This window comes from Sinocyclocheilus grahami, unplaced genomic scaffold (assembly GCF_001515645.1).
Source record: "Sinocyclocheilus grahami isolate Dianchi unplaced genomic scaffold, SAMN03320097.WGS_v1.1 scaffold599.1, whole genome shotgun sequence".
Taxonomy (NCBI): Eukaryota; Metazoa; Chordata; class Actinopteri; order Cypriniformes; family Cyprinidae; genus Sinocyclocheilus; species Sinocyclocheilus grahami.
The window spans coordinates 1,186,554-1,202,804 of record NW_015505778.1 but is presented as its reverse complement, the minus strand read 5'-3'; the positions used below and the strand labels follow the sequence as shown (position 1 = coordinate 1,202,804).

Below are 16,251 nucleotides of genomic sequence, written 5' to 3'. Positions count from 1 at the left end.
CTTGCAGTCACTCCCTCACACACACACAAAAAAAACAGTTTATAAAAAATGTGTTCGTATCCACCCAAGAGGAGCAGTTTCTTATGGGGTTCAAAAATCCAAGATCTTTGGTTCTTTGGACCAAGTACTTGGAAGTGCAGTCACTGGATCCACCAGAGAGAATTAGAGAGGGAGTTGAGTGACAGAGAGGGGGCTGGTCTCTGTTGTATGGTCACATGTATATTTGCACCATTCAGAGAATGGTGTAGAACAGAGGAACATACTGAGATGATTGACAGGGCCACATGCAGAAGACACACTTCTAATGCCCTTTATTATTACTTTGTCTATGTGAGAGAAAATGCGAAAAATAGAAGTGCTCATGAGTAATAGAAGATTATTGGAAGGCACAAATCAACTTTAGGACCAACACAACACAAACATAGACACAATCGAGTGAAGCCAGTCCCATTTTGACCCTCCTTAGGCCTGACTGGGTCTGGTGGGTGGGAAGCTATATAAAGAGGCTCTCAATAGCAGCACTGCATGATCTGACCTTCAATAGATCACTCAGCTGCTTAAACTCCATCCCTCCCTCACTCGCTCTCGCTTTCCCTATACCGGGTACTTTTCTAAAGGTCACCTCTATACATCTTAATCACAGCATACCCTTTTATCTACTGCTGTCTGCACCTGCTACAATTTACATCACTGGATGGTGAAAATGAAATTCGTATTTCGTTTTCTGGAAGATTTTCACATCTAGAGTAAACACCAACCAGTGGAGTTCTCCACAGGTTCCTCTAGCAGAAGTCTTTCCTGACTCGTACCGGAAAACTAGAGGACTTTTTGTCCACAAAATGAAAAGAACACTTATAGTATATACCACCTTTGGGGAGTATTTTAAAGGGGTCATATGATGCTAATTCAAGTTTTCCTTTCTCTTTGGAGTGTTACAAGCTCTTGGTGCATAAAGAAGATCTGTAAAGTTGCAAAGACTAAAGTCTCAAACCCAAAGAGATATTCTTTATAAAAGTTAAGACTTGTCCACGCCTAACTAAAACCTAAAATATCACAAAGAAAGAAGGCGTAACTTTTATTCTCACTGTAGTATTTTTTTTATATATATAAAGAATTTGCCACTGATGATTCAAATGCGAGTTTTGAGCAGTGTAGAGTAGTGCTTGTTGTTTTTCATTTCTCCGATCACAAATGCAGACATGGTTTTATGTTTACGTGGCGCAATACGCAACGCAACGCGTAAAAACACAGTATAAGTCATTATAATCCGTAATTATGTCCCCACTGGATGCAACAAATGCCTCGTTTGTAATGGGTTTTAATGTTTTTGTCTCGTCACGCCGGGACACACGGAAACACAGTATGGTAAGGGGCGTAACATTTCCGTCACACGCTTGAAGTATTCAGCCAATCACAACGCACTGGATAGCTGGCCAATCAGAGCACACCTCGCTTTTCAGACCAATGAGCTTTGTAAAAATCGACGTGTTTCAGAAAGGCGGGGCATAGAGGAGAAACAATAATGTACATTATGTGGAAAATAATGTGTTTTTTGAAGCTTAAACAGCATAAACACATTGCATTACACCAAATAATGTTATTTTTAGCAATATCATATGACCCCTTTAACTTAAGCGCTGCAAGCCATGCTTGTTTTCTCTCATCAGTCTTTGACAGAATGCAATGCATACTGGACATGAACATTCTTTTTGGGTTTGCTGGTGCTCAAAACAAGCCATTTCCAAAAATCCCTTTATTGCCGTTGCTGTGGCAGCCAACAACAGCAGAGCTTGACCCTGAGCTAATTTTTATTCTCAGTAGTATTCAAAAGTGTTTTTGTTTAATTAATTTGCTGTTTTTATCCCATATTAACATAGGGTCCTGTGTAGACCGTAATAAGGCAACAGTTAAACAGAAGTTGAATCCGCCAGTGGGGCTGATCATTGGTTGCTCAAGAAAAAGTACACTTGAATACCCTATGAAATGTTTTTTTTTTTATGTTTCTGAAAGTTTGAAAGAAATTGGTTCTAAAATCTACAGGGGTGCACATAAAGTGGTGTGCAGGTGCAGACCAAAATAAAAAATGTGCTCACTGGCATACCGACTTGGCTAACAACTGTTAATGCACAATCACCGTTTTAGATCGACTAACTGTAATACTATACAAGATTTCATTTCAAACTGAAAGCATAAACTTCGACTATGTGCTGCCGGTTTCACAGCAAAATGTAAAACTGGCAACCTGCCAAAATTAAAGCTTGCTGATTTTAGGTTTGAAAATGATAACTGATATAAAGAAATCAAACATTAAAAAGGAAAAAAATCTATGTAAATATAAGCATTGCATTTTTAGGTGTATATAAAATAATTGTATTTTTATTTAATCTTCACTTATTTTAAAATAGTAGTATGTATATATAATTGTATTTTTATTTAATCATCACTTATTTTAAACGAGTATTATGTACAGTATATATATACATATATAGTATAATAGTATTATCACACTTTATTATTAGATTTTTTTTTAACTAAAAGTGCAATAAGATTATTATTACTTTGAATCATTGTTTTTATAGTTATATTTAATATGTCACACTATATGTGCAGTGAGAACCAAACCCAATCTCCAGGTGCTCTCATGAGAAACAGACTGAAAAAAGTATGTGCATCCCTGTATATATATACACACACACACATACCCAGCCCTCCAGCCCTACAAATGTATGAAAGAACACAATATATATAGACACTTCATATTTAATGAGTTAGTATAGATTACATTTTTTTAAGAACATTTGCAAAAGAGTTTGCATTGCATTTACAGCATTCTGACCATCAGGTGTGTCACCTGCGTGTGCGTTTGGAGAGTTTTCAAATAATGAACCATTTTGTGAAGCAATTGAAAAGCTCAGTTTCTACCATGGCTGTCACATAACTAAAACCTATTGCCACTTGTCCTGCCCAAACTTCCTGTTTAAATGGATAAAACATTAACACAGGAAAGAAAACTTAGTGGGGTCTACAAGTCCAGAGAGTCCATTGGGATAGCTTTAGTTTTGGAGGGGTGGGGGTCAGGGAAGAGAGAACATGCTGAAGGATCTGTTGCCCCTGAAATCCGAGAGACCAACTTGGACACGCAATTCATTTATCTCCTCTCTGTCTGCTGATTCTGTTTTGCTGGGGTTGCCAAAACATTACAATCCTTTAAATGGTTACATAAGACATTATGGTTTCAAAATGTATATTAAAAGTCTAATAATAATAAAAAAATAGGCCAAATGAATACAATATCACAAATAAGACAATGAAGAACTGGCATCACAAAATTAAACATCCAAAAATAGAATAAAAAAGACCCAAACAAAATCCAAGTACATTGTTACAGAATGCAATTACAGTATATCTTATGAAACATATCTTGCTATATTTAAAGTGTAAACAATCTTTGCGGCATTCAGTTCCATATTTGAGTGCACAAAACACTCAAGACTACATAATAAATGTGAATTGTTCAAAGGTTTTTTGTTAAAAAACAAGACGACATACAAAGTTGTATAAGTTAAAATATGCTTTGTTTGAACACATATGCTTTTAAAGGGATAGTTCACCCAAAAATCATCATTTACTCACCCTCAAGTTGTTCCAAACAAACCGTTATTAGCCTGGTTAGTATTTTTGGACCATCAACTGTTTTGCTACCAACATTCTTCAAAATATCTTCTTTTATGTTCAGCAGAAGACAGACATTCATACAGGTTTGGAAAAACTTGAGGGTGAGTAAATGACAGAATTTAAATTTGAGGTAAACTATCACTTTAAGCCATCAAATCAAAAACATTCCTTTAATCTTCTAAATCATGTTATAGCTCTATAAAAATCAGATGCTATGAAGACAGTTACCCTGACCTTATAGAAAAACCTAACAATAAAAGTAATCTATGAACGTAACATGACATAATTGACCTTTCAGTGTACAGTAAGTTCAAGGACATTCCGTGCCCTGTTCTCTTCCCACAATCACCTGCAAAATGAGGACAGGTCATTTGGGAGCACTAAACTTGTAAGAGCAGGATGAACTGTGAAAAGGGCCAGGATGACTAGTTTAAAAATGGAAACCAGAACAATACGGGTAGTTTTTTGACATGTCATTGCCCCTCCTTTGACTGACTCTCTCCAGCTTCTTGGTTCACATGTCCGTGAGAGTGAGAAACAGAAGACGAATACAGGAAAGAAGGCTCTTTTTCATTTCTCAATGGAGGCTGAAATGACTGGGGCTGAAAAAGATGAACCATGAATCAATTTAGGCTGGAAATGAAAATATCTTCTGATTGTCAGGCAATGGCAAATACATCCACTAAAGCTGTGACAATATAAAATATCTGACAACAACGTGCATCATTTTAAAAGTTGACAAAAAGTTATATACATATACATATATATATATATATACATATACATATACATACACACACAGTGGGTACGGAAAGTATTCAGACCCCCTTAAATTTTTCACTCTTTGTTATATTGCAGCCATTTGCTAAAATCATTTAAGTTAATTTTTTTAACTTAAATGATTTTAAAAACACAGAATTGTTGACATTTTTGCAGATTTATTAAAAAAGAAAAACTGAAATATCACATGGTCCTAAGTATTCAGACCCTTTGCTCAGTATTTAGTAGAAGCACCCTTTTGATCTAATACAGCCATGAGTCTTTTTGGGAAAGATGCAACAAGTTTTTCACACCTGGAGTTGGGGATCCTCTGCCATTCCTATTGTAATATGTATTGTGTTATCACATATACTTTTTTACAGTACAACTGTAATTTACAACAGTAGTATATTTCTGTTTTTACATTTTTTTTACAATTAGAGTTAAAACTAATAACAACAACAACAGTTCAAACTGCTATATATGACAAAATCGCAATTACAATATATAAAATAGATAATTTTAAAATAAAAAAAATCATTACATATTTTATCTGTTTACTTGCATATCACGTGACTATTAACTACCATCAGAGAACCGTGATCTTGCGAATATGTTGTTCAATTATAGAAATATTAACTTAAAATCTCTGGGGAGCTTCACATAAATATTTCAAGTTTTATTTTATTTCTTTATTTTTAAGTTTGGTAACCCCTGTTTTTAAATCACTTGTTATTCTTACAAACTATCCTTGATTTTTTTTGTTTTTTTTGTGTCACCCAGCAGTTGAAAATCACTGTGCTCAAATATATGTAAGTATTGTGACACAAGCAGATGTACCTTTGCGAGTCGGGTGTGCTTTAGTGCTCTTCACTGTACTGCTCTGAGACAAAGCTTCCATTATCCACTGAAGAGAAGATGTACAGTACTCCATCTGCATACAGATGAGCACTCAGCAATGAACAACATCTTGATAAAGTCTAATATACAGTGTAATGCAGATATCATATCATGTGCCCTTACATCTGATTCTAGTGCTCGCAGTCTGCGGTCAACATCTCTGATCTCACCAACCTGTTTGATGACACCGTCCACCCTGAAACACACATCATATCAACATTCTGCATTAATCTGAGGAACAACAAGGTTTTGATCACATTTCGATATGATTTTGTTAATCAACTCTGATTAATAGTTTATACTTTTTAGCAAGCAAAAGGCCTTTTAGTATAATTGTAAAAACGTCCACCTTCAGGCCATCTTTACAGATTTTTAGAAAGTAAACATAATAACATTTATATTGTTAGTAATACAGTATTTCAAGATGAACACTTACTGGGCCAAAGCAACTTGGGTTTACTTGATTATCCATACTTTTTTTTTCCCAAGTTTTTTTTTTTCAAGTTCAAATGTATCAAATACAACACATCAGGTTCATCTCTTATCATCATTGTATTATATTGCATTATATGTTTTGAAACATTATATGTTTTCATCATAAAACTAACCATTTCATTCATTCAAATATCATCTTACTGGGAGATACTGATATTAATATAATTTTATGTTAGTCTTCTGTACTGTTATAAAAAGCTCAATGATTACATTTCAAACTATCAGAATTTAATCTTTTTTTGGCCATATAAATATTAGCATCTGCACCAAATTGCCTTTTTTTATACAAACCCGATTCCAAAAAAGTTGGGACACTACAAATTGTGAGTAAAAAAGGAATGGAATAATTTACAAATCTCATAAATTTATATTTTATTCACAATAGAATATAGATAACATCAAATGTTGAAAGTGAGACATTTTGAAATGTCATGCCAAATATTGGCTCATTTTGGATTTCATGAGAGCTACACATTCCAAAAAAGTTGGGACAGGTAGCAATAAGAGGCCGGAAAAGTTAAATGTACATATAAGGAACAGCTGGAGGACCAATTTGCAACTTATTAGGTCAATTGGCAACATGATTGGGTATAAAAAGAGCCTCTCAGAGTAGCAGTGTCTCTCAGAAGTCAAGATGGGCAGAGGATCACCAATGCCCCCACCTTAGCCTTAGCCTTAGCCTTAGCCTTAGCCTTAGCCTTAGCCTTAGCCTTAGCCTTAGCCTTAGCCTTAGCCTTAGCCTTAGCCTTAGATAGCCATTAGCCATTAGCCTTAGCCTTAGCCTTTTGCCCTAGTCATTTGCCTTAGCCTTAGCCTTAGCCATTAGCCTTAGCCTTAAAGTAAGACGATAAATTCTTATTTCAGAAGGAAAATGTGATTTTTCATGAAAGTTTGACTCACTTAGAAGTCATGCGTTTTAGCCTCTCTGAGTCCGTCCCTCTTCGTTTTTTGTTCTCGAGAGCCAGAAAGTTCTCCTTCTGCAAGGTCTCCCATTTCACCAACTTGTTAGCATCTCTACCCTTCAACTCCACCGCTATTATAAAAGGGAAATGCACACAATTTGTTACTTTACATCACATTTCATCTTCAACAAATCAGCTTGCTGAACTGTAATCATTTTCTAACTTTACCAAATCGGTGGATTTTGGTGGATGGCACTTTGCGTAAGTTTCTTTTGATTAAGAGGTTGATGTGGGATAGGATGATAAAGGGTGGAGCAAGAGTTGGACGTGAATGATACTCCACTATCAGATTGTACCGCTGAAACTTCCAGTATGTGTCGCTGCGCTCTTGAACCTTAGTGAAGGTATAGCTGCAGAAACGGACACAACAAGAAGAGAAATACATAGATGGATGAATAATTTGATGAACACATACAGCAGATGGATGAATAGACAAACAAATACCTGAATGTGGCGATGAGCAGGTTGACTAGTAGGATGTTGGTGACTAGTAAGAAGATGACCAGCAAAATGACCACAAGCCAGTTGTGGCTAGTGTCTCTACATGGCTCTTTCCCTTCATTAATCAGTGTCAGATTATCTGTGCAGTCTCTATCCCAATACTTCCCAGCTTAACACACACACACAATATAGTTAGTGCGTGATAACAAAAAGTTGTAAAATATTATTAGTTTTCAAGTTAAAGGAACGGTTCACCCAATAATGAATATTTGCTGAAAATGTACACACCCTCAGGCCATCCAAGATGTAGATGAGTGTTTCATCATTAGAAAAGATTTGGAGAAACTTTGCATTGCATCACTTGCTCACCAATGGATCCTCTGCAGTGAATGGGTGCCGTCAAAATGAGTTCAAACAGCTGATAAAAACATCACAATAATCCACACCACTCCAGTCCATAAATTAATGACTTTTCAAGTGAAAAGCTGTGTGTTTATTATAAATAAATCCATCATTAAGATGTTTTAACTTCAAACCTTTGCTCCTGGTCAAAATAATCTATAATATTGCTTTCTCCAGTGAAAAAGGTGTCTTGTCCGTATCAGGAGAGAAATATGCACAAATCAAGCATCGTTTACAAGCAAAAAACTGTTCTAACAAACAAATATGTCAGTGGATTTTGATGTGAGAGGACAAAAGGGGTGGACTTTTTCACTGGAAGAATCGTTAATATGGACTATGATATAAAGGTAAAACACCCTAATGATGGATTTGTTTCTTTCAAACATGCATCTTTTCTCTTCACAAGACATTCACTGATTGACTGGAGTGGTGTGTTACTTGTGGATTATTGTGATGTTTTTATCAGCTGTTTGGACTCTCATTCTGACGGCACCCATTCACTGCAGAGGATCCTTTGGTGAACAAGTGATGGAATGCTACATTTCTCCAAATCTATTCTGATAAAGAAACAAGCTCATCTATCATCTTGGATGGCCCGAGGGTGAGAACATTTTCAGCAAAGTTTCATTTTTAAGTGAACTATTTCTTTTATGTGTAAATCATATTGTACATACTGTCTATTTCTTCCACAGGAATCTGTCCAAATATATGCAAATATGGTCTGTACAAGACTCGTCGAAATGCTCTATCAGGGCTTGGGTCGTATTTGTATAGTAGCGCTTGATTGGCCACTCCATACGCACTCAGCCACACCGCCAGGAAGAATAAGAAGAAGAACGCATCCTTTATCTGTGGTTCATTCATATGAAACAGATATAGAAGTGAGATGTGAAAGGTCTCCAGCTGCTTGTGAAATATTGATGAAATCCTAAAATGTTGTGAAATGTGTCGTGAAATCCGAAAATGTGATCATTTAATTTTATGTCTTTTGTATATCTGTAAAATGATTGACACTCAATGGGCTTTTAGTGGTTTACAAGTCTTTTAGGCTTGAAGTGCTTTTAAAAGCATGAGATGAATTATGTTTTTTAGGACGGTTGCTTGGAAAGGTCTTGGTTTTATGGCAGTGCATTGCGTGCATACTGATTGCTGGATGCCATCTATTGAGCTTCATTTGCACTGAATCTCTCTGATTGTCTCACCATTTTGCCAAGTATGATTATTTTGGGACCCAGCTGTCTGTGAATTGCGAAAATGTGAATGAGTCGCAGCGTGAAGACCATGTAGTCCACACACAGTATACCACGTCCCATGTTGAAAGACCAACTGAACATCCTGAGACAGACACAAAAGTACACACACACACAGATGATTACACAAAAATATAGTAGAATGCACACCACTAAGGTATGATGAATATTTAGTAAATGCTAACTGCTAAGTTGTGACACCTCAGCCTGTTATTAGAACCCATTTTTACCCATCTTACGCTCACCAAGGCTGCATTTATTTAATGAAAAATACAGTAAAAACAGTAATATTTTGAACTAATATTAGAATTTAAAGTGACTGTTTTCTATTCAAATATATTTAAAATAAGGTGTCTTGTCCGTATCAGGAGAGAAATATGCACAAATCAAGCATCGTTTACAAGCAAAAAACAGTTCTAACAAACAAATATGTCAGTGGATTTTGATGTGAGAGGACAAAAGGGATGGACTTTTTCACTGGAAGAATCGTTAATATGGACTATGATATAAAGGTAAAACACCCTAATGATGGATTTGTTTCTTTCAAACATCCATCTTTTCTCTTCACAAGACATTCACTGATTGACTGGAGTGGTGTGTTACTTGTGGATTATTGTGATGTTTTTATCAGCTGTTTGGACTCTCATTCTGACGGCACCCATTCACTGCAGAGGATCCTTTGGTGAACAAGTGATGGAATGCTACATTTCTCCAAATCTATTCTGATAAAGAAACAAGCTCATCTATCATCTTGGATGGCCCGAGGGTGAGAACATTTTCAGCAAAGTTTCATTTTTAAGTGAACTATTTCTTTTATGTGTAAATCATATTGTACATACTGTCTATTTCTTCCACAGGAATCTGTCCAAATATATGCAAATATGGTCTGTACAAGACTCGTCGAAATGCTCTATCAGGGCTTGGGTCGTATTTGTATAGTAGCGCTTGATTGGCCACTCCATACGCACTCAGCCACACCGCCAGGAAGAATAAGAAGAAGAACGCATCCTTTATCTGTGGTTCATTCATATGAAACAGATATAGAAGTGAGATGTGAAAGGTCTCCAGCTGCTTGTGAAATATTGATGAAATCCTAAAATGTTGTGAAATGTGTCGTGAAATCCGAAAATGTGATCATTTAATTTTATGTCTTTTGTATATCTGTAAAATGATTGACACTCAATGGGCTTTTAGTGGTTTACAAGTCTTTTAGGCTTGAAGTGCTTTTAAAAGCATGAGATGAATTATGTTTTTTAGGACGGTTGCTTGGAAAGGTCTTGGTTTTATGGCAGTGCATTGCGTGCATACTGATTGCTGGATGCCATCTATTGAGCTTCATTTGCACTGAATCTCTCTGATTGTCTCACCATTTTGCCAAGTATGATTATTTTGGGACCCAGCTGTCTGTGAATTGCGAAAATGTGAATGAGTCGCAGCGTGAAGACCATGTAGTCCACACACAGTATACCACGTCCCATGTTGAAAGACCAACTGAACATCCTGAGACAGACACAAAAGTACACACACACACAGATGATTACACAAAAATATAGTAGAATGCACACCACTAAGGTATGATGAATATTTAGTAAATGCTAACTGCTAAGTTGTGACACCTCAGCCTGTTATTAGAACCCATTTTTACCCATCTTACGCTCACCAAGGCTGCATTTATTTAATGAAAAATACAGTAAAAACAGTAATATTTTGAACTAATATTAGAATTTAAAGTGACTGTTTTCTATTCAAATATATTTAAAATAGGCTGATTTGCTGCTCAAAAAACATTTCTTATTATTACCAATGTTGAAAAGAGTTGCTAAATACTTTTGTGGAAACATACAGGGCTGTCAAGCATTACCTGCAGCACAAACCAGCGATGAAGAGGGAGATGGCAAGGACATCAAACTTATTCCACACATCTTGAACATATAGCATCAACCTCTGAGAAAACGTCTTACTGCCCACAATGAATGTCTGGGAGTGAAAGAGAACAGAGTGGAAGAAATGGATGGATTAATCATTATACGATTCCATTATATGATACATTATATATACAAGCAAAGAAATGCAGCACCTACCTCTCGAATCTCCTCGCACACGATCGTGAACACCCAGAAATACAGCACATACTCAGAAACGGCAGGGCCTTCGGGGGGAGGCTGCTTGAAGTCGACCAATAGCACATAGGCATACAGAAACAGGAAGACGAAGTACATCACAAGGTTGCCGATGAATGAAGAGACAGGGGCGTACCAGTACTGCTTCCAGCGGGTAACCCAAAAGGGCCACTTCTTGGATTGGGAATTTATAGCAGTACCTGCTTACAGGAAGGAGTAAACATGGCAAGGCAATAACAAAGACAGATTCCAGTCAACCCGATCAAGGTAAAGGACCAAAAAAGATCATTCATGAAATTCCGGTGGGTTTTAAAATGAACAGTCAGACCTTTTGTCAGTCGTCTGATGTTATTTGAGTCCTCGTGATCGCCTTCACTGCGAAGTATCGCAAGAAGATAATAGATAAGACAAGTCTGTCTACAGAGATCTTATATTCATGCATGATGTATCAAATAAAACCTAATTTACTGGTGTTTGATGTCAGCGAAGGAGTAGACAGTCTCTCCGTAATGACAGTCTGTTGCTGAGGATGGAGGTGCCATCACTGACTCTTCTGCATTCTCTGCTTTCCTGTGAGGAAGATTACTTAATCATTCTTACTATGCAGTACATTTTCAACTTGTAGCATTCTGGATAAAATGTTAACTCACAATCACATCCCATCACTGGGTGAAGCATTAACTTTTAACATGAAGAACTGGAAATTGAAGACATTTTCATTGGTGATTTAAGACATGTGTTGCTTATTTTATTTTATGGAATTAAAAATCTAATTTAACCCTTACTGTAATGTTTGACACAGATGAGTGTTAACAACTTTTTTTAAAATAATGTCTTATGTCTGTTCAAAATGCCACAAAGTTTCCACACAATATAACAAAAATAAGTAAAACTTTATATTTGTTTATATTTTTGGAATGTCAAAAAGTTTGTGCGCCGGTTCTATTTGGGTCAAATTTGCGCAAATATTAGCAATGGATTTTAAAAATTCTGTTATGATTTGTGGCATTAGTTGGTTTGTATCTTCTATCCTGTCAAATAAAATTAACCAAATTGGTATGATGATACAAAGTTTTTAAACATGGTTTTAAAAGGTAAGTTACCGCTCAATAAGTTAATTGTATCTCTTTATTTCCACCCTATTAAGCATCCAGTTAATTTTCTATTTTCGTTAATGTCTTTATTCAATTAAAAAAAATCTATTATTTCATGTCAGTCTTCACAGGGTTAAACAGGACATTATAGTAAATGCAAAAAAATAAAGGAAGTGCAGCATAGTGATAATGTGAGGAAAGATGCGAGGACATTTGCATCACTGATGTACTGACTTGAAATCAATGAGGTTGGTGTAGAGGAGAGGAGGAATGATCATTGTCAACACGAGCTTCCACAGTTCAGTTCCTCTTTCCATGTCACCCCACCAGATCTGAGATAGCAGGGACTAAAAAAAAAAAAAAAGAGACTGTTTAAGAAAAACACACCTTATTTCAAAAGAAACGTCTATCTGCATGCCGACAGACCTGTACTCCATCGTGGCTGAAGAAAAAACGGGCGTCAGCAGCCATGGCCATCTTCAGACAGGTGGCGTCAACCCACAGACGAGACTTGCGGATCAGTAGCTGATTGGAATAACTTGCTTTGGTTTGGTAGCATGTGCTAAACACATCTGTCAAAACAGTCACAGTGGATAGAAGCTTAAACTTTCTTTTATCACTGGTTTTATAAGATTCCAAAAGCAAGGACATCCTACCATGAGCCATACACTCAAACTTCATGGCCAACTCCTTCATGGATAGCTTAGCTTCTGTCTCAATCTCCAGTTTAGACAACTCCCTCAATAGTTTACATCCTCCCAGAGCCGTCAGAACCGACTCACCGCACTGAGAGAGAAGAGCGGCACAGATGAGGATGATGCTGCAAGAATATTTCCATCTCAGAACAGATTATCTAAATATCGCAATACAATTTTAATAATAATTTAATAATAAAGGTGTGTTTTTACAGTAGAATTTTTTCCCCCAAAACTTTTGACCGATATATATATATATTTATTTTTTTTAAATATGAATTTTTTTCAGCCATTTATGCAAAGTTATGAATTGTAATATCAGTGCAACCCATAAATACACTATAAAATAAAGGTTCTTTATTGGTATATATGGTTTCGTTAAGAACATTTAACATCCATGGAACCGTTCCATTGTGCAAAATGTTTGTTTTTTTAGGGGAAAAAAGTTCATTAGATTTTTTAAATGTTCTTCCCGCTAAAGAAACAAACATTTTGCACAATGGAACGGTTCCATGGATGTTAAATGTTCTTAACGAAACCATATATGCCAATAAAGAACCTTTATTTTATAGTGTATTTATGTATTTATATATATATACATACACACACACAAGTTTGGGATCAGTAAGTCTTTTATGCTCATCAAGGCTGCATTTATTTGATCAAAAATACAGAAAAAAAAAACAGTAATCTTGCAAAAAAAAAAAAGTTTTCTTACATTTTAGATTTACACAAATCTTACATTTCACTGCTGGTCATATATTCTCTATATAACCATGTATGTGACAAATAGAAAAAATTGAAATGATATTACAATATAAAATAATGGTTTCTATTTTAATATCCTCTAAAATATAATTTATTTCTGTGATGCAAAGCTGAATTTCCATCAGCCATTACTCCAGTATAAAGTGTCACATGATCCTTCAGAAATCATCTTAATATGCTGATTTATTATTAGAATTATCAATGTTGGCAACAGTTGTGCTGCCAAATATTTTTTTTGGGAAACTGCAATACTTTTTCAGGATTCTTTGATGAATAAAAAGTCAAAAAGAACAGCATTTATTCAAAATATAAATATTTTCTAACAATATAAATCTTTGCTATCACTTCTTAATTTAACACACCCTTGCTGAATAAAAGTTTTAATTTCTTTCAAAAAAAAAGAAAGAATAAACACTTTAACTGTAGTGTATATTGTTAGAAAAGATTTCTAGTTTAAATAAATGCTCTTCTCTTTATCTTTTTATTCATCAAAGAATCTTGAAAGAAGTAACACAAGTTCCAAAAAAAAACATTAAGCAGCAACAGTTTCCAGCACTGATAATAAATCAGCATATTCAGATTTCTGAAGCATCATGTGACACTGAAGATTGGAGTAATAATGCTGAAAATTCAGCTTTGCATCACAGGAATAAATTAGATTTTAATGTATATTAAAATAGAAAAACGTTATTTTACATCATAATAATATTTCACAATATTAAATTTTTTCCTGTATTTTTGATCAAATAAATGCAGCCTTGATGAGCATTAGAAAACTCCTGTAAAAACATAAAAATGTATTCTGATCCCAAACTTTTGACCGGTAGGGTATAGTATATATATATTTGAATTCTTTACTATCATGTTGAAAATAAAACACTAAAAACTAAAATCAATAATTTTAAATGCTAAAAGTGAATTTTTGCATCAGCATTATAACGTCAAGTCAAATTTATTTGTATGACACTTTTGATAATACGCATTGTTTCAAAGCAGCTTTACAGAAAATCATATGATGTTAATAGTTATAATATCTTAACATCTTCATGCTTTGTAATCGTATTTAGCTGATTAGAGCTGGGTGATTATATAGTTACATTTTGTGATGATGCAAGCAGTTGAGATTTGTTATATAATATATAAAACTTGATGCATAATTTAAGTGTACTGTATATATGCAGATGAAGGTGTACATACATATGTATCTATCTTTATATAACGAGTTAGGCGATAGTTTTATTTTAAAACAATTTTAAAAAATCAAGCAGTTGAGATCTGTTATACAGCACATATCACTTTACATGAGTAAACTATGTATGCGGATAAAGTTGGATATAATACATATGCAACTTTATAAATAGAGCTGTGCAATTTTACAGTTTACATTTTGTGATGATATAGACAATGACAAAGCCGTAATGTATGGTATGGAAAATGTATATTTATTTACTTTATACAGTTAATAAATTATTTGTATTTATTTGAACTAATACTAATATGTATTTATTAACTTTAAGCAAGTGTTCAAATGTAGCCTAAATATAAAAACAGGGGAAATGAGTATGATCAAATAAATATCCAATACCACTCCATAATGATACAATATAATATCTCTAAAATCAGCCAATAAGTGATATACAGTATAGTGCATCCCTACAGCAACTCATCAGAAGCATGTTACCATTTCCCAGCAGAAGATCGCCATCTCACTATGGTTCTGCAGCACCGCCCAGAGGAAGAGACATAACCACGGGTGCTTACACATGACTTTCCGATGCGTGCAATCCTCCTTTAGGACCGCACATACTTTCTGAAGGGTGGTATTCAAAGACAACGACATTCTATTTTTAGATACTGAGCAGACAATGCAAAGCATGAATTTTCAGATTAGACAGAACTAAAGTGAGGTCTGGTACCTTCAGAGCTTTTCTTCTGGTAGATGCTGGGTCCAATTTGAGCACAGGCTTATAGAAAGGCTGGCATACCTCTCCCAATAGATCCTCCAGCAGCTGACACACCTACAGTAGGATGAGAAATCAGTGACATTCACAACAGCACATATCCATGCATTGTTTTCAGTCACATGACTTGTGCGCAAAACATCCATAGACCTGCAGCTCTTCCATCAATTTTCCATCTGCTATAAGCCATGGATATTTAGATCATCTCTCAAAAGATGAAAAGCAAAGATATGAGAAGTTTTGAGCACTTGTGTTCCATTGCATTATAATCACTTAAAACGCTTAACATGCGTAATATAAAATTCAGTATACACCTTATTGAGGATGTATATTATATACAGACAAGCATGATGATGAGCTCAGAATATGAACATATGAATGCACTAAACGGCAGGTTAAGAATACTCTTAAAGGAATCGTTCAAATGAAAATTTCTTGATTATTTACAGGTCATCCAAGACGTACATGACTTTCTTCAGCCGAAGAGAGAATTAACGTTTTGGAGGAAAACATACTTTTTCTCCATCGTACGCAAGCATACGGAGCTTAACGTAGTCCATTTTTGACACTCCAAAATCCATATTTAGGCAGCTTCCGAGTAAAACACATGACCCAACCTGACAAATAAGCGTCTTCTTTAGTGAAACGATGTCATATGCAGAAACTTTAAAAAAAGTAAAACCTCTTTTAAAGTGACGTGACATGTGGCCAAGTATGGTGACCCATACT

General features: G+C 35.3%; 1 protein-coding gene across 2 annotated transcripts in view; it reads right to left on the bottom strand.

The window, feature by feature from the left end:
- Positions 1–3,887: 3,887 nt before the first annotated feature.
- Positions 3,888–16,251, bottom strand: part of LOC107557378 (transient receptor potential cation channel subfamily M member 4-like) — a 31,450-nt gene continuing 19,086 nt past the window's right edge. Inside the window, exons 12-28 of one of the 2 annotated variants that reach the window (XM_016240783.1) lie at positions 15,478–15,579; positions 15,243–15,371; positions 12,755–12,884; positions 12,525–12,670; positions 12,333–12,445; positions 11,473–11,574; positions 11,333–11,382; positions 10,966–11,204; positions 10,746–10,861; positions 10,252–10,384; positions 9,724–9,898; positions 7,236–7,401; positions 6,960–7,141; positions 6,730–6,862; positions 5,458–5,530; positions 5,275–5,368; positions 3,888–4,277 (exon numbers count right to left, since the gene is read on the bottom strand). In XM_016240783.1, coding sequence (XP_016096269.1) covers positions 4,246–4,277; positions 5,275–5,368; positions 5,458–5,530; positions 6,730–6,862; positions 6,960–7,141; positions 7,236–7,401; positions 9,724–9,898; positions 10,252–10,384; positions 10,746–10,861; positions 10,966–11,204; positions 11,333–11,382; positions 11,473–11,574; positions 12,333–12,445; positions 12,525–12,670; positions 12,755–12,884; positions 15,243–15,371; positions 15,478–15,579 — 2,115 coding nt within the window. In that variant the 3' untranslated portion in view covers positions 3,888–4,245. The remainder of the gene's footprint in view (positions 4,278–5,274; positions 5,369–5,457; positions 5,531–6,729; positions 6,863–6,959; positions 7,142–7,235; positions 7,402–9,723; positions 9,899–10,251; positions 10,385–10,745; positions 10,862–10,965; positions 11,205–11,332; positions 11,383–11,472; positions 11,575–12,332; positions 12,446–12,524; positions 12,671–12,754; positions 12,885–15,242; positions 15,372–15,477; positions 15,580–16,251) is intronic. The other variant, XM_016240784.1, reaches the window with a different exon arrangement.